This window comes from Crocodylus siamensis, chromosome 12 (genome assembly GCF_052110815.1).
Source record: "Crocodylus siamensis isolate JL-2025a chromosome 12, ASM5211081v1, whole genome shotgun sequence".
Taxonomy (NCBI): domain Eukaryota; kingdom Metazoa; phylum Chordata; order Crocodylia; family Crocodylidae; genus Crocodylus; species Crocodylus siamensis.
The window spans coordinates 21186374-21204893 of NC_143406.1; the positions used below are offsets into that span (position 1 = coordinate 21186374).

General features: G+C 48.4%; 1 protein-coding gene across 9 annotated transcripts in view; it reads right to left on the minus strand.

The window, feature by feature from the left end:
- Positions 1–1567: 1567 nt before the first annotated feature.
- Positions 1568–18520, minus strand: part of FAM234A (family with sequence similarity 234 member A) — a 58865-nt gene continuing 41912 nt past the window's right edge. For all 9 annotated transcript variants that reach the window (XM_090023913.1, XM_090023910.1, XM_090023915.1 and 6 more), the window contains 8 exons: positions 14193–14323; positions 7569–7701; positions 6543–6681; positions 4795–4935; positions 3926–4004; positions 3070–3222; positions 2062–2164; positions 1568–1905 (listed from right to left, as the gene is read on the minus strand). In XM_090023913.1, coding sequence (XP_089880039.1) covers positions 1694–1905; positions 2062–2164; positions 3070–3222; positions 3926–4004; positions 4795–4935; positions 6543–6681; positions 7569–7701; positions 14193–14323 — 1091 coding nt within the window. In that variant the 3' untranslated portion in view covers positions 1568–1693. The remainder of the gene's footprint in view (positions 1906–2061; positions 2165–3069; positions 3223–3925; positions 4005–4794; positions 4936–6542; positions 6682–7568; positions 7702–14192; positions 14324–18520) is intronic.

Genomic DNA, 18520 nt, shown 5'->3' on the forward strand with positions numbered 1-18520 from the left:
TTATTCATTAAACACTGCAACAAACAGCAACAGGGGAAAAAGCAGTTGGAAAAAACTCTTGCCTCATTAGCTGGGCTACAGTTCCATCACTGCACAGCACCCCACTTCGAAACCAAAATCCTCCCAGACCTGTCAATAGGGCACTACTACTCCCAGCAGCTTCTCCCCACATTCCCATTCTGCTTTTGATTTCTGTTGTTCACTCACTGCTTTACTCCTGTCCCACCAGGGACTCAGCAGCACATGGATGGTCTCCCCAACTGTACCATCTCCCCTTCACGCTTTACTCCTGTCCCACCAGGGACTCAGCAGCACATGGATGGTCTCCCCAACTGTACCATCTCCCCTTCACACAGCAGCTCCATACTCAAACCAAGACAGTAAATACCTACCACCAAGAGGGCAGGGCATCTATGAAGAAAAGCACACCACATGTCCATACCCATGAACTGATTTTATGGTAAAGGGGCAGAGTCATCCCATGATTAGAGCAGGGGACAAGGACTGGGAGGGCTCTTAAGCTTTTCTGCAGCTTTGCTGCAAAACAGAAGGACCTTGCCACATCTTCTAGGGTCTCCCATCATCTTGAAACAACTACCCTGTCTCTGTGGAACACTAAAGCGTAGTTCTACTCTGAAGAGCAGCTACAAACAGGTCCCAAGCAAGTTCTATTCTGCTCATTTGAGCAGTTTCTCATAGTGTTCCTGGGGATCAACAAGCCAGGATTGGTCCATTCTGGCTCCCATATCATCTATAGCTGGGACTTGGCTACCAATTCGACCCTTGTTGCATGGACTGGAACACAGCTGAGCTCCCTTTCCTAGAGCTGTGCCAGTGTTGCATGGTTAACAGGGGTGAAAAACAGCATACTCTTATTTTAGTCAGCAGCAGATCTAAGTGTACGGTGTGAAAACCAGCCTGGGAAGCAAGAGGCCTGTCTTTTGTATAAAAAAAAGAAACAACACATTTTCTGTGTAGAACTACATTTTAGCCTGTGGCTCTCCTGGTCCAGATATATCAACCACTGCATTTCCTCTCAGAGGTCTGTCATTATCTATGTCTCACTGCTCTACTGCTGCTAAAGCCAGATATTCAGGTCTTTCAATGGAGAACAAGGGCAAGCAACCTCTGGCCAGTCAGCTCCTTGTAAAGGATGAAATTTCTACCTAAGGAGAATCAAGGCATATGTATGGCCAAATAGAAAGGAAAATTCAACACCATGCAAGCAACCCCGCTTCTCCACCCTACACTGTCTCTCCTTGTCTCTCACTGTCATGGACATGTTCTCTCCTCAATGCAAACAACGAAGTCACCAACTCAGGTTTCCCCAGCAAACAGCTGTGCCTTCCTGTGGAGGTACCAAGAAGTTAGGCCTAGCTGAGGTATGCTCTGCAGTGTAGTAGGTACTGTTTGATTTAGAAAGGGAAAGAGCCCTGCTTCCCTGAAGTGACAACTGAGGACTGTAGCCCCACTGGCTCAGCCCCACTGTGCTGGCAGCCACTCATATAGGTACTTGGGTGCCCAGATTTTTTTGCTGCCGCTATTTTCTGGCCAGTCACACTTTAGCTTGTGGATCAAAAATGGTGGCTTTATTTGAATCTGTTCTGGGTTTATCAAGCCCACTGCTGCAAATGACAGATGGCTCAGAGGAGACTGTGCTGGGGCAGCCTCTCCTGGGTCCATTTCAGTGTGTTCAGATTTGGCTCTGGAAGCGCATCCTGTAGAGGCGGTCCTTGATGTACTGCTCGCTGTCTCCTGACACCTGGCCTAGCCATATCACTTTACTGTCAGTGATGTCCTCTTTCAGTTTCCGTTTCATGACTGACACCAAGCCTGGCTCCTCACTGCTCTGAGGGCCTGTCAGCAGCACGTAGCACGCATGCCGGCTCCGCTCAAACAGCACAGCTGGAACAAAGAACAGAGGCACAGCTCCTTGGATGGGTAGGGAGTGACTGTCAGAGTTCTGCCTCCACACCCAGTTTCAGAGCCAATTCTAAAGCTCTATAAGAGTAAAGGGCCAAACAGCCGGGGGAACTTGGCTTCTTGAGAAGCCACACTTACCATCAAAGACAACTATCTGCTCTGTGCTGTTGGCCAGCTCCAAGAGGGCGTTAGGGTAAGAGGGATGAAACAGGTACAGGTTCTGGAAGGGCACTCGGGATTGCTGCAACAAACAGAGGAGGGTCTGTGATGGAGCACTTCAGTACACAACCCTGCTTCCATGTTCCTGAAATGCTGTCATGGCAGGCAGGAAACACACCAGATTTGGCTCATCCCTGCTAGTTCATGCCAGGAGTCCAATGGGGAGGGAGTGTGCTCACAGTGGTAAATCAGTTCCAGCCCTGGTACCAATGACACTGGATATGACTGGGGTCACTACCTATCTAACTCAGTTGAACTCTAGTGCCATCAAAACCAGGGCTAGACTTGATTTACTGCTGTGTAGCTGTCCAGTTACCATTTGTTTATTGTACAGTTCTTGACTTCTCCAAGCTGGTTCTCCCATGTGCAGGGAACACACAGCTGTTACAGAGGGGAGATCTGAAAAGACGTATGAACTGGGACAGTTATGGGGGGCACACCTCATTCAGTGCAGGTCTGATACGGGCACAGCCCTTTTTGCCCTGCTTGTTCTGCTGTGCTAGTTACCTTTTTCTACTGAAGGTGTTGTTCAGTGGCAGAGAGATTGCTCCAGGACACTGAGGGACAGTTCGAACTTGACTGATCACCTAAGAGACTCCACATCCTCAGAACAAGTTCTACAGTGAATAGTTAAATCAAATTCTCCACTGGCAGCTCCAGCACAGACTATTTTCTCATAGGTTGGCACATATTCAGACAGGGAACCCACTGATGCATCACAGGGTCTGAGCATGAGCAGAGCCCTGAATTAGTGGCAATCTCTCTGACAGAAAAGACTGGAGCGATGTGTCCCTCCATGTATGCACATAACAGAGTACTCCCACCACAGGCCTTAGAATGTGTGAAGAGCAGATATGAAAATAAGAGATTAGGGATTCTGTAACTTCTGGTTGTAGGTATATGCTATCACTGCTTGCCCACCCTCACCGTCTCATTAGCCTCTGCCTGGTACTCCCCCCAGAAGAGGAAGGTGGAACGATGATTTGCAGTAGGGAGGGTGGCTGGCCTGGGACTTCTTGCTCTTGAATTCAGCTCCAGCTCCCACTGAACTGCTCCAGAACCACTCCCAACAATCACAATCTGGCAGAGAAAAGACAAAGATTATTCTGGAGTACACAGAGCACTGACAGCTCCAGGGATCTGTAAACTTGTGAGAAGAGAGGTCAAATAGCCCTGCCCAGCTCTATGCCTTCCTGTGAATACAACATACTTGGCTATGTGGAAAAAGGGTCCCAGGATTTGAGAGACCAGAGGAACCCAGACTTTAACAGCAGGATGGCGTGCCTGCCATTCTGAACTGGAGCTCTAGCTCCTCTTGCTCTGGCCCGGGTCCCCTGACTGCCCTTGGCAGTCTGGTCCCTTTGTATTCTCTCTTTTCCTGTGCTTTTGCTGCCTTTCCAGTTGATATTTACAAGGTATACCCACAGGCCATAGCCATAAAATGTATAATGTGCCTCTGGAAGTCCTGAGGCATATGTGAACCAAATCAATGCAAAGCCACATTTTACAGGCTGTTTCAGAGGAATCACATGGTTTTTAAATTCACCTGACATCTAGCTCAGAAACTTGATGGAGGGAAAACAAAACAGCCTGGATTACCTCAGGGAACCTGCTGGGAAAGCCTTAAAATTGTCTAGATGCACATTCTCACCCCATGCCATCAACACCTACCAAGAGAAGCAGCTCCCATCAACTGGCTGCAGCTCTGACTCCTTATACTCATCCAAACCCAGACTGTAGTCAGCAAGGGAGCAGAGAAGGGAAAATGAAAGAACTTTCAAACCTTTTTCCTGTTGGGTCCAACTGTACTCTCAAGGACAACGTCAAGAACATCAGGTTTATAGTAACCAAGCACAGGCTTGCTGCAAGAAAGACAGGAAAAGGGCACTGAGACACTGTATCAAGTAAGCTGGGGATCTGAGTGTCAGACTTAGTGCCTCCTTTTTTATCTGCCTGCGCTCTCACAGCAATTGCTGCAGTGAGAGACCTCATTACTGCCTCCCTGGCTCAGGCTGCTGCCTTCAACATTCCACATTACCACCTGGCCCAGACCCTTTGCTCCTTAGGCTGCCAAAGCTGTACTTGCACGCTACTCCTCTCTTGTGGGAGCTGTGACCTTAGGAGGGGAAGTACTCATATAATAAGGAAAGGTCATGTAGCCAATAATAGCGGTCAGGGAAGATGAGGTATGACCATCCCCCTCCATGGCACACCCTGGGGAACAGGCCAGATTCCCTCCGCATGAAACAGCCACGAATTGAAGCTTGGCATTTTACGACAGGGCCATGGAGCCAGGGGTCTGGTGAGGCTGGCAACAGAACAAACGGCGACCTGGAAGGGAGAACGAACGCAGCCAATGCCATGACTTCTAGAAGTACCAGAGCACCTCCTCTGGCATGCTGCCAAAGCAGGCAGTGTCAGCAAGCTGGGCTGCAGGCAAAGGATAAGCTTCCCACGCTCTCTAGAAACACTGCAGAGCTTCAAGCTCTTCCTTTTTGTAGTAACCGACTTTGCAAACAGAGGACACGTGACACGTTCATAGATGAAACGTGAACTTCACGTAAGAGAGGCTTTGTGTTTCACTGTTATGTTGGGTGTTACAGGCAAACGCTTGGAACAACTCCATTTCACTCCTACAGCAGCAAGTATTACCTCAGAATACGGGATGTGTTGAGAGTCCATAGGGATTCAAGATTTTGTCCACTGAGCAGCTCAGCCATATCTGACTTCACAACCAAGATATCCTCCCCTGATCTCCTGGGAAGCTTCACCATGTAACGAATGTCTCCAGAGCTACACAAGGAGGGGACATGGCAAAAAACAACTGAACTTTCCAAATGGAGAATGACAATTTATTTTTGCTGGGCACCATGGAGGAATCAAAGGCTCTCATCCCAGCCAGAAAGAACTAAGGCTATATGAGGAAATGTCAGGCTCTGCTGAAGCTGATGTTTGGGAAGCACAGGCTGCTGGTTGCCCACTTTTTTTATGCAACTAGAAACTCTCTTTCCACAGACAGCAGCTCCCCCTTGCAGTCAGCCATCATGTCACATTACAAACGGTTGGCTAAAAGCAAATGAAACCTTCCCTTGCACACAGACAACAAAAAACCTTTGGTTTCTGTCCAGTGCAGGTGACTGTTAGAGCAGAGAATGTTTGGTTTGCACCCTTTGTTTCTCTCCAATGGATCATTATAATCTGGAAGTGCTCCCTTCTCAACCCTCCATGAAAGCTTTTTGTTACTACTTAGAAGTTCAGGTCTTGTCAAAAGAAGGTCTGACAAGAACTACATTAGGGAAAATTTAACTTGTTCCCTGAAGCACTACACACCCAGTCAGCTCCTCCCAATCTACTTGTGCACTCAAACACACAACCTTAACTCTGAACTCATGCTTTATTCAAGTCCAAATCACATGACTGTCATTACAGTCATACATAAGTAATGCATCTCAGTGTAGCTCAGGCCTGAGAGTTAAGTGTATTTTAGTGCGAATGTACAGAAGTGGGGACCTGTATAGCAAACTGAAAATGAGCCTACTGAGGAATGAGCACGCATGTGTTGGCATAAGAGTTTTAAAAGCTGTGGATCTGAAGGCTGGTTCAATTGGCAAAGGTCTGGATTTTGAAGGCTTGCAGAAACAGCCACAATGCAATTTGCTGATAACAATAAATTGCGTCTTGTGGGCAGTATCTCACTTGTATCAAAAAATTTTAGTCTTAAATCAGGGGTTGGCAACCTACAGCCCGGAGGCTGCATCCAGCCTGCAGTGGCAGGGGGAAGGAACAGAGGAATCAGCAACTGGGTGATAGTGGCACCCCACCCTGCTTAAATGTTTGCTGATCCCTGGTTTAAGCAAATCTGAACTGGGGTATCCCAAGCCTGAAACTTGGTAAAAACCACAGAAATCAGAAATGGAGAATACATTATATTGCCCACTCTATATCCCTGAGCCAGTGCACAAGAATGGGATAAGCAGGGCATTTCACAAGGCTTTCTTGCCTAGTTATAGAAGTCCCTATTGCTTGGGGCTTCCACTTTTTCCCCTCACTAGGCAATGCCACAGCCTGACAGATATTTCATGGATAGGAGTATTTTCTTCCTGATTAGGTTTGACTTCTCTCTAAAATTCAGGTCTCCCCCCTCTAGTTCTCAGGTCTTTTCTGGTCTTTACATTTTCCCCTATGCAAGCTTAGACAACTATATTCCCTTCACCTTGCTGTCTCTCAGTGAGACAATGCTTTCTGCCTCCTCCTCACTGTGGTACACAGATAGGCTCTTTGGCGAGTCAGAAACAACACTGGAAAGGATTCTCTGACAGACAAATGCCAGCCCCCCCATCTCCCCCTGGCAACTCAAACAGACTTTGAGCCCTCCAACAAGGGAGCTGTCTTGCTGCTACCTGAGAAGGGATATGTGATGTGAGCTGCTCTCAATCTTCTTCTCCCATTGAGGATCTTGCTTAAGGCTGACTAATTTAGGTTCCATTCCAGTTGCCATACTGTAGAGATCCTTCAAGGAGTAGCCATACAGAGAATTTACTGTGCAGAGAGAGAACACAATGAAAATGGAAAATTACTTTGGCTTTTGTCCAACCCACAGAACCACTGTACCTGGCTTACCAGCAGACCAGCTACCGAAATTGCACTGCCCCTCAGCTCCACAATGCTGCATGCCCAGACAGCTCCGTGCCATGGGAGAACAGCATGCATGGAGCCGGCGCTGCATAGCCACATGAATGTGTACTGCTGCTCAGTGGCAGAGCTCTTGCTGGTTGGCAGCGTCAGGGGTGTATAGAAGCACAGTTCCAGGGGCATGTCGCTGCACAGAGCTGTGCTCGTGCAATATGAGTTGGAGGCATGCAAGGAGCCAGGGTTGTGCAGCAGTATGAAGCTCTGACTAAACACGGGTCACAATGCTGAACAGCCTTAGTAGTATGCTGCTGCCTGGCCAGAGCAACACACTGTCACATGCCCCTGGCTCCTCATAGGCGTAAGCCACCTGGTTCCACTATGCGTGAATGTAGCTGCATGCAGCCATATGCCTCTAGACCCATGCTGCTGCCCGGTCTGGACCAACATTGCTGCCCAAATGCAGCCCCATGGGTGTGGCCAGGGCCCAGGGTGAGTTTGATACCTTTGTTCTAAACCACCTCCTCTCCGCTCAGAAATCATGTGTCAATCTTTGGAAAGCACAAACCAGCTTACTTCACATGCACTGCCTACATACCAAGGAGAGTTCACCAAGTTCATAATCAGTCTTATTTTCAGCAACAGGGCTCCCTTTGCCTGTGAAGCTCAAATGGCTGTTTTATAAACTAGAAGCTAAACTTTCAAGTCAGTCATATTTCAGCAAATACCCTTCCAAAAGGACTGCTCAGTACCATGTGTGTGGTTGTCTGTAGAATGCAGCCAGTAACAAACCTTACCTGTATGGAAGAGAAGGTAGTCGGAGCCCGTTTTTGTAGCGTACATTAGATAAACTGCCTTTCTGCCCAAACCCAGTCGTGCAGGGAAGCCGACCTGATTGCCATTTTTTCCTGAAAGGATGTAGGTTTTAATCTACAGAGAAAAATAAAATAAGAGGAAACAGGCAACAGAAATGCAGGTCAGTGTGCTACTGCTGCTGCTACACAAATGCAAACTCATCCCAAACCTGAGAGGGCAACAGCTTTACATGGTTCATTGGGTCATTATGGACAGCTGATGAGTCTGGGAACACACCCTCTTTGAGCCTCCCTTATCTTTAAGCAGCTTCATCCACAAACTGGAAGACATTTCACAATGAAGTTAAATGAAGACATTTCATTTAACTTAAGATGCTTCTAAATAATTCCCAACATAATCATCCAGCCACTAGGAGTCCCTACCATTATTGAGGATCCAGCTTATAAGCCCGAGTTTTCACTTTCTGAAATGGTGTGATGGCAGGTTCAGCTTTACTGACAGTAGCATTAGTGACTGTGTGTAACTATTCCTTTGTGCATTTCTCCCATTGTGTTGGATAACATGAGATTTAGGCTTTAGATAACATGTGTCATACTCATCTATCCCAAATCATGAGTTAACTTGTGAGCAGTGAAGTAAATGGCTATGCAAACACAGCAGAGGTGCTACCTCTTACTGCTTTATTGTGACCTGTTGAATTGCTGGTGAGGACACTGTATTTTCCCTTTACTCTTCCTGTCCTGTCCTCTTCCAGTACCAGCCAATCTTAAGCTTCCATTTGGAACAGCCTCCAGAAAGAGGAGCAAGAGGCACTTAAATGTTCTACACCAGGTAAAGGCAATCTGTAGCACAGGTGCCACATGTGACATGTGCAGCCTCTGTGTATGCCAGTTTGGGGAAGGAACAAGCAGCACAGCAGCAGATGAAACAGGAAGCATAAAACTATGCAGCAAATTTGGACAGGAGGCACAAAGCAGGAAGTAAGAGCAGAGTAGCAGATGGAGCAGGGTGCACAGGGCAGGGAGCAGAAAGCAGAGCTGTGGACTGGATAGGGGAAGGGATCAGAATGGCACCTGGGAAGTGAGCAGGGTTAATTTGTGACATGCCTGCCAAAAAGGTTGGCTCCCACTGGTCTATATGACAAAAGTCATCAACACAGGGTGCCTACTTATACATAGGCACTTAGACTGTTCCAATGCATTGTAATTACAGCACATTGGAGCAAATTCAATTAATCAAGTCTGCTGCTCATTCAACGAGCTTTAGTTAAAGCACCTCTGCTGCCATTTTTCAGTACAGAAACACTGAGCACATGACACTCTGGGTGCTTTAGAGTGGCTCTTGGACCTGCTCTAATTAAAGAGCCCTCTCCCCTGGCCCACCTCCTCCCAGGAGCACATGTATAAATGCCCACAAGGCCTGGATGGTACTTGAACCTCAGATGCTATGAATCACAGACAAGAATGACAGCACCTCAGCAAACTTAAATCTAATATCAGCATGCCAAGACAGTATGAAACTAAGCTCCTTTTAAGGCTCTATAGAGAAAGCAGCACTGCTAAGGTGCTAACTCAAATTAAGAACCCAGTCCTATGTCTATTGAAGTCAGCAGTAGGATTCTGTTCACTAACCTAGGAAACCTCTGACCACAAATACATTTTTAGATATAAGCTTTCTGTTCCAGCCCAATATTCCAGAAATTCTTTGGCCAGAAAACAACACAAAGGGGCCAAAACAAGCTCAGTCATATGACTGGGCAAAAATCATATCTAGCAGAGCCAACAGGCAAGACTGCATGTGATGGAGAAGTTAGAGGGATGGCATCTAAAGACCAAATATATCTGGGAGTGGTAACTGATGGTAAGGGCTGCACAGAGAGTACATGTAAGAACATCGTTTTTGCAGATCGACAACATAAGAACTCCTGACTACTCATTTCCACTGCCAACCCAGCTCAAGGTCCAAGGAAAGAACAACAAACTTGACAGTTCCCTCCATGTGGAGAAGGATACAGATTTTGCCCAGTCATTAGCTGTTATCCCTTATGGAGAGCTGCATTTTCCTGGTTATTTCTAAAGCCATTAAACTCTGGTACTGAATCAATTCCCAAAGACAACAGCAGCCAGTGACATTTATAGGCTAGGTTGGAAAAATGGCTCGTGGATCTGACCTGCGCTTCACTGTAGTTTAATAAACATAAGAACTACATGAGGTGAAAACAAGCTATGCACTAATGACTGCTTTGCACCACTGTGTTTGTTTCCAAGATCTCACCAAGTGTGGTCTTCTAAACACCAGCACCCCACAGGGCTGTAAGGAAAACAGGCCCTGCCACAACACACAGGTTTCCTTTCCCACAGCCTACAGCCTGAAGCTGCTGACCCTCTAGAGAAAGCCAAAATATAGGTAACATCCTTGCTGCTGATCAGAATCATTTAACTCTAAGAAGTTCAGCAGTAGCAGAGCCAGTTCACAGAAATACTGGACCACTCTTCCAAAGAAACTTTTTCAAGCTGCAGAAACTTAATGTGAGCCACCCACAGCATGAGCTGCAGTGCACCTGATGTAGAAAGACATCTCTTAAATATCAATGCCCTTTTGTTTAAAAACTGGCAGAAACTAAACCAAGTCCCTTAGTAGAGGGGCAGGAGGAGGATTAAGGAGGGCTTCACACTGTGATGACTGTAAAATTAAACAGAATAAAGCAACTCTAAAGCCACTGACAAGGCTTTGCACGTATGGCTTGTGTTCAACTATTTCTTGGCCCCCGAGATACAACCTGCAAGATATGAATAAGACAATTAGCAAGGGAAACAAGTGAGAAGGAAGTAAAATAGAGGGGATGTAGGAGTTAGAGATGGTGGAATTTCCGATGACCTTGATAACAGTGATGCCTCAAACAGTGAAAACAAGGGCTACTCGAAACCCTGAGGTTATGGGGTTTCTTCACCTTCGTTAGTCTTTTAGAGTGCCTTAAGGTTTGTCTATATACAACCCCCCCACTTTAAGCATATCATTATTATTATGTATATCGTTGTTACATACACAAATCTGGGCTGAGCCATTATGACTCAGGAAAGGGACCCTGGAGTCACTGTAGACAGGTCCCTAAACATGTTGGCGTGATGCGCAGCAGGATCCAAGAAAGATAATAAAATGTTGGAAAATCATTAAGAATAGAAGGGAACTGAAAACATTGTTATGCCACTGTGTAAATCCATAGTGCATCCACATCTTGAATACCAAGTTCAATTCTATACTCCACATCTTAAAAGAATAAATGGGAAGCAGATAAAGTACAGAGGCAACTAAGATGGTCAGGGGTATGGAGTAGCTGCTGTACAGGACAGATTAAAAAAGGAGAGGGCTGAGGGGAGGATGTGATAGAAATCTATAAAATCATAAAAAGTATGGATAAAGTGAACAGGAAACTGTAATTCACCAAGTCCCAAAACACAAGAACTAGGGGGCACCCACTGAAATAAGCATTAGGCAAGTTTAAAATAAACCAGAGGAATCACTTTTATTATGCAGTGCTCTTTCCAGTGATGGCTCAGGGCAGCTTACAATAAGAGAGAAAACTAATAAAAACAGGTAGAACATTAAAATAAGATATAAAACAAAAACTCCCTGAACGATATCACAGCTTAGTCTTACTTGATTAAAGAGGCAGATAGTATAACCAAGTTCAAAAAAGGATTAGCCAAATTCATGGAACACAGGTCTATTGGGTGCCACTGTCAGAAATAAGGTACTGGGCTAGATGGACCATTGATCAGAACCCACTGTGGAATTTCTTATGTTCTTATTTATAACATGGTACTGCTATCTTTTAGCGTTGATCAACATTCACATTAGTACAAAGTTATTTTATAATGGAATAACTATTCACAGAATCATAGAATCACAGAAGTAGGGTCGGAAGGGACCTTGTAGATCTTCAAGTCTGACCCACCGCCTGGGTGGGAGAAAAACTGGACTCAAATACAGGAAAGAATAAGTAACACCACCACTTAAAGGCACACAGATACATCAGTCCCATATCAGAAAAGCAACAATATAAGGAAAAGTGATAGTATCAGCAATCACCTTTTTTTGGTTGATGCGGCCGATAAAGAGGCCAATAAGTGCTCTGTGCATGTACAGTCAGTGCAGCATGCAGACAGCTAGGAGCACAGCCTGGCAGCATGGAAAGCAGCTGGGTCCAGCTGATAAGTCTCTTGTGAGGAAAGGGGCATGGGGGGGCAGATCAAGGCCCCAGTGGCAAGGGAGGGAGCAGGGCAGGGGCAGGCCCTGCACAACCAGGATGGAATCACAAGTGGAGACTGGGGAAGCTCCTATTGCTATGTGCACCCTGGGAGGGCATGGGGGGCATGCCCCTGGATCTGCATGGGGTGAGGACAGGCTGCCGCTGCAGGCTGGAGTCAGGAGCGGTGCCAGGCTCTTCCTGATGGGGGGGAGGGGTGGTTGGGCCAGGGCTAAGTTCGGGGTGGGCGGTGCTGGGAAGAGGTGTCGGGGGGCTACAGCAAATTTTGGGGTGGCTGCAGCTCCCCTGCCCCTGTAGAACCTGTGGCAGAAGGCCACCTCTGTTTCTCCCCAAAAACTGTGCTCTGTGACAATTTGGTTACGATGGGCCCTGCAGAGGCTACACACCTTACCCTATCTCTTTAGATAACCTGAGCTAGTAGATACATTCCTGAGGGAGGGGGGAAACCAGCTCCCTCTGCCTACGTGACTGGCATCACATACCTGGGTGAGGGGTTTGGGCTCCCTGGGGAGCTGGGAACTGCTAGTCTGCCCAGCAACCAATGATGCACCAACAGGTGCTGGCCTCCACTGGACCAGGTAAATGAGGTCATAAGGGCTATACAAGTTAAGGACTGCCGGGGGGGGGGGGGGGGGGGCAGCAGCCACGAGGAAGACTCAGAGAGAGAGAAGAGCTGGACCATCTGAAACTTGCTGTCTCTCAAAACTCATGATCAAGGAACTGCCGGTCTCCAGAGGGAATTTCCACCCACCTCTGGATGATACTCGTGAGTAAGCTACCTGAGATCTAGTTAGCTTGCAGTAACTCAGATGTGTGTTCAAAGGCTACCCAGCCATGCCAGTTTGTTCTATGGGATTTCTCTGATATTGCTCTACCCTTTACCCTATTCCAAACCTACACCAATAAAGTTCTCCTTTGTATCTGGTGTGGGAGACTTATTGGGAGTGGGTCTAGATTATGTCTTGGGGTCCCTTTGGTTCGGCTGACTAAGGGAGACCACTACTTGTGCTTCCAACTGAGGGAAGCATCCCAAGTTCTTGAAGTAAATCAAGTACCCTCGAAGCCTACTAGGCCTGTGTTTCCTAGGGTGCGCAGAGCCAAAATCAAGCCCATCCGTGCGTGGCAGCATTACCCCCAGGCTAGCCAGTGTGTTCTACGAAGGGGGTCAGCCAGATGTGAGGCACCTGCAGGGAGGCACTTGGAACCTGGAAGGTGGTCGGGCACAGTGAGGTGGGTGGCTCAATGCAGAAGCGCCCCCTACTGGCCCGTGACAGACCCCACCCAGCACCGCTGCCTGCCCCAAGCGCAGCCGGGTTCAGCCCCTACACCGGGAAGAGCCTGGCGCTCCCCCAGCCCACGGCAGTAGCCCACCTACACCCCACACAGATCCAGGGGCACCCCCCCCATGCCCTCCCAGGGTGCACGTAGTGGCAGAAGCCCCCCCGGATGAGCCACTTGCGGCTCCATCCTGCACTCTGCCCCAGCCCCACTTCCTCCTTCACCGTTGAGGCCTCAATCACCCCCTCCCCCCTCGCCCCTTTCCCGACAACAGACTTACCAGCCGGATGCCACTCTCCATGCTCCCTGGCTGCATGCATATTAGAATTAGATCGGTATCAGCCAATATGGCTCGCTAAAGATTGGGCATTGGTATCAGCCCAAAAAATCTCTATTGGTGCACCCCTATGACTTACTAGTCACCTTAATACTATTCCTACTGAGAGCTATTCCATCAAAGATACATAAACCTGAGTTATAACTACCAACATGCTTTATAGTAGCACAAAAACTGTGTGTAGAGCACACCTCAACTCAATTGCAGGTTTGAGGACAACACTGAGGACAGTGCCCTTTTAAAAACAATAGTTCTGACAAAGCAAACATCTTCATGTGCATTTACCATCCAGAGTCCAGCTCCAATATTTTAAAACCCACAGTTCCTGGGGTTGTTTGTTCAAGCTTTACCTTTCTCCGAGTCTGAGCAACATGACAAAGCCAAGGAAATTTTGCTTTTAACTGTATATCCAATGGATGACCATCAAACTCAGCAGGGCAATGTTTACTCCAGAGTTATTTTCTTTGGATTTTTTTTTTTTAAATCAAACACTTTCTAATGATTTGGAGATTTGTAAAAGATGTGTACTGAGCCCAAAGCTGCACAAATTGGTCTCTTCTGCATGGCAAAAAAGAAGGGGAACTGGCCTCTTGAAATATGCTAGCTTCAAAGAGGCTCAAATAGATATTTCACATTTTAGAATAGTTCAGTGAAGATAAGCAACACTCCTGGTATGGCTAGCAGTACATGCAAAGCCTCTATCATGACTTTAAGGTGCTGTACCTCTTCTCTCACAGTGGTAAAGAACATCAGGTCCCGAACACTGTCCCCATCAACATCTGGGATTTTTAACAAAGGAGTCATCAGTGTATAATTAGCTTCAAAGTTGTTAGTCCGTCTCCACAGAGCTTCCCCTGAAAAACAATTATTCCTGTTATTGGGAAACGTTTGATAAATTGTGCTTAAACACTTAATTGCTCTTCAAAATTATGAAGCAATTTGTCTTAACCAGTACTGTTGTCCCAGAGACTGCAAACAAACCAGTCACCACTATCATTACCTAGTCTTGCACCTCACAAAGCATTAGACTCCATACTCTGTAGTTGAGCATCATCTTTGCATTTTAATCATCAATCCAAGACCTTGAGCAGTCTAATTTACCCATGAGTTTCATACTGGACCACCCTGAATAGAATGGGTCTAAAGTACAGCTGACAAAAAACTTTCTTCTTCCCCAGTCCTAAAGCAATAGGTGGGGTTGGGCTTAACAGAAAGAGTGCACGTCTCTCCAATAACCCATAAAAAGATATAACCTGTCAGCATGTGTTTTCTTTAAAGAACATATATACTGCATTCATTCACACACCACGTGCACCATTCCCTCAAAAATCAATGATAGAAAATTGGGGGGGGTGTCTTAAACGGGGGAAACTGATTTACATAAGGGCCGAAGACTCTGGCTGCATGGAGTAGGGCAGGATTTACTGCCTCACTGCCCCCTCTCCCTGCTGCATGCCCAACTACTACCAGTTTAATCCTTTCACAGCTGCTACAGAGTTAAGATTTTTACAGTGTTGGTTTACACCAGGGATCAGCAACCCCTGGCACGCATGCCGAGCATGGCACACAAGGCCATTTTGCTCAGCACACCACCACCAGCCCTGGCTCTAAGCAGCTCCTGCAGCCACAGAGCCCAAGGTGCTCCCAGCAGGCAGCTAGGAAGCTGGAAGCCCTGCTGCAAGCAGACCGGGCTCCGTGAGCTGGCTGCAGCTGGGAGGCTGCAAACAGCTGCTCCGGGATCCAGCATGTCAGCACTCCGGCACCTTCCAATGTAGGCATTGAGGTTTTTTCAGCACTCCAGCCAAAAAATGTTGCCTACCCCTGGTGTACACATAATTAGGCTATGGGCATGAGTGGGTTAACTCTGTAGCTGTTGCAGTAGCAGCATGTTGCATGTGAAGGGGGAGAAAGGCTGATGTGAGGACTTCGCTGCCCTCTGCCTGCGGCAGCAAGTTAGACCACCCATTCCCCTAACCTTTTACTTCAAGGAAAAAATCTTTTTTGCTTCATTCTGCCTTCCCCAAACAAGGTGCACTTCTCAAGTGAGGATGGATGATGTGCAAAGAAGTATGCTGTAGTACCCAGCAAATGCAGGTAAGTACATTCCCAGTTTTCTGTTCTTCCAAAATGTGCCCATTGTGTTTCTGGCTGTGTGCATGCTGTGGGCCAATGACAGCTTGGAGAGCTGTCTCCAGCTGGTAAGTCTATGGGGGGAAGGGATGGAAGGGGTATGGTGTGTGGAGCAGGGGAGGTGGGGGGGCAGATCAAGGCCCGCATAGTTAGGGAGGGAGTGGGGCTGGGGCAGATGCCGCCCAGCCAGGACAGAACGGGGCAAGGGACGGAGCTGTGGGTGGCTCACCTGGGCGGGTGGGGATGAGAGCAGCTCCCACAGCTGCACACACCCCCAGGGGAGGCATGGGGGCATGTGTCCTCTAGATTTGTGCCTGGGGTGAGGGCAGCCTGTCTGTTATGGGCTGCACCAGCCTCTTCTTGGCAGGGGGGCAGGTGGTGGCAGCACTGGGAGGGTGGACTACGGCGGGGCCATAACCCTCCTCCCAGTGCTGCCTGCCCTGCCTGCCCCAAGCACAGCCCCAGCCGTTACCCCACTGAAAAGATGCTGGGGCAGCCACTGGCCTGAGCCCACAGCAGGCAGCACACCCTCACCCTCACCCCATGCACAAATCTGGTAGGTATGTGCCCCACCCCCCCAAACAACCTGCCCATGGCTCTGTCCTGTGTCCTGCCCCAACTAAGCTGGGCAGTGCCTACTCCTGCCCCACTCCTTCACCATAGAGGCCCCAAACTTCCCCCCCATGCCCCTTCCCTCCCACACAAACCTTCCCCCCACCACAGACTTACTGGCCAGATGCTGCTTTCAAAGCTGCTAAGCTGCATATTGGCTATCAGATCAGTGTCGGCTGATACAGCTGATTAATAATTGGCCATTGGTATCAGCCTAAAAAATCTTTATCAGTACACCCCTAAAAAAATATTGCTGGAAGGGAGCTCAAGAGGCCATGTAGACTCAACGAAGAACCAGCCTCAAGAGGCTCAATGCAGGCTGAAGGATACAAGCAGGCCGAAGGAGACAAGCAGGCCAGGAGGAGAAAGCTTCGCGTGATCGTCATAGGTGACTGCATCCTGAGAGGTACGGAGGGTCCCATCTGTCGCCAGGACCCCTCGGCACACGAGGTTTACTGCCTACCTGGAGCGAAGATTCAGGGATGCTCCAAACCGTGATTGAGCCCACCGATTACTACCCCATGGTCCTAGTCCATGTGGGTACTAATGATGTGGCCAGAAGCCCTGATTGCCTGATGGAGGACTATCATGCTCTGGGGTGCATGCTAAAGGAAATGGGCGCACAGGTGGTTTTCTCTTTTATCCTACCAGTGAGTGGACATGGGAGACAGCATGAAACGTGCATGGGAGACCAACTGGCGGCTTCAGGAATGGTGTCTCGAGGTGGACTTTGGCTTCCTCAACCATGACTGGCACATCACGACGAGAGACATGCTTGGATGGGATGGGCTCCACCTTTCCCCTAAAGGTAAGCATGTGTTTTCTCCTAGGTTGGCAGACCTCCTCCAGCGGGCTTTAAACTAGGCTCGTCAGGGGAAGGGGAAGACGAGGGTGAAGGAATCAGACTGCCAGACCAAGCAACGCCTGCAAGTACAGCCCAGCCTAGACCAACGAGTGAAATGTATACACAGGTAAGTGACAAGGGCCAGGGCAATGCTGTGATTAGGGGGCCAGTACACACATCCACAGGAGGCCTCAAATGCCTCTACACAAATGCCCGTAGTATGGAAAACAAGCAGGAGGAACTCACCCTCCTGCTGGCTGACACCAACCCAAAAATAGTGGGGATCACTGAAACATGGTGGGACTCAACACACGACTGAGCGGTTAATGTCAAGGGCTATAGGTTGTACAGGAGGGACAGGACAAGGAGGAAAGGTGAGGGCGTGGCACTCTACATTAAGGAGGAATACACATCCTCATCAATTAATAAAGAATCAGAGGAAGGGCACTCTGAAGTGCTTTGGGTTAAATTACAAGGCAGTCGAGGAGAAAGAGACTTAACAGTGGGGTCTACTACAGACCTCCCAACCAAGAGGAAGAGCTCGACCAAGAATTCTTAGGTCAGCTCACGGAGGTAGTGAAGTCTAAGGATGTCGTAGTCATGGGGGACCTGAACTTCCCGGACATCTGCTGGGAAGAGCAGTCAGCCAGGTCTGACTGCTCACGTAGGTTCTTAAACAGAGTGCAGGACCTCCATCTAACCCAGGAGGTGCACAGCCCCACCAGGGGAGACACCTTGTTGGACCTGGTGTTGGCCATGGGTGATGACCTGGTGAGGGGGCTGCGGGTGCTCAACCACCTGGGTGACAGTGATCATCGCCTGCTGGAATTCACCATCCAGCGCAAGGTGGCAAAGGCCTACAGCAAGGCAGCAACCCTAGATTTCAGGAGGGCAAACTTCACCGAGCTAAGGAGAATAGTCAGGGAAGCATTGAGGTCCCAGAGGGCAGGGAAGCCAGGTGTCCAAGGAGAGTGGTCGCTCCTCAAGGAGATGATCCTCCAAGCCCAAACAGAGGTAATCCCAATGAGGATCAAAGGGAGCAGGAGGGCACACAAGCCCCCATGGCTCACCAAAAGCATCTGGGAATGTCTCCTAGCTAAAAGGGAGGTGTACACCCAATGGAAAGGAGGGGACATCACCAGGGATGACTATACTGCAGTTGCTCAAGGATGTAGGGGGGCAGTCAGGAAGGCCAAGGGAGAGGTGGAACTGGGACTAGCTTCCCAGATTAAGGACAATGAGAAGTCCTTCTTTAAATACATAGGGGGTAAAAAGAAGGTTCCAGATGATGTGGGGCCCCTGCAGGACACGTTGGGAAATTTGGTCGTCACACCAGACGACAAAGCCAACATATTTAACGATTTATTTGCCTCCATCTTCCTAAGCAGGGACCGGAACAGCCACCCCCCCGCTGGACCCCCCTCAGAACCCAAAGGAGGCACACCTGGGCCAAAGGTTAGTGAGG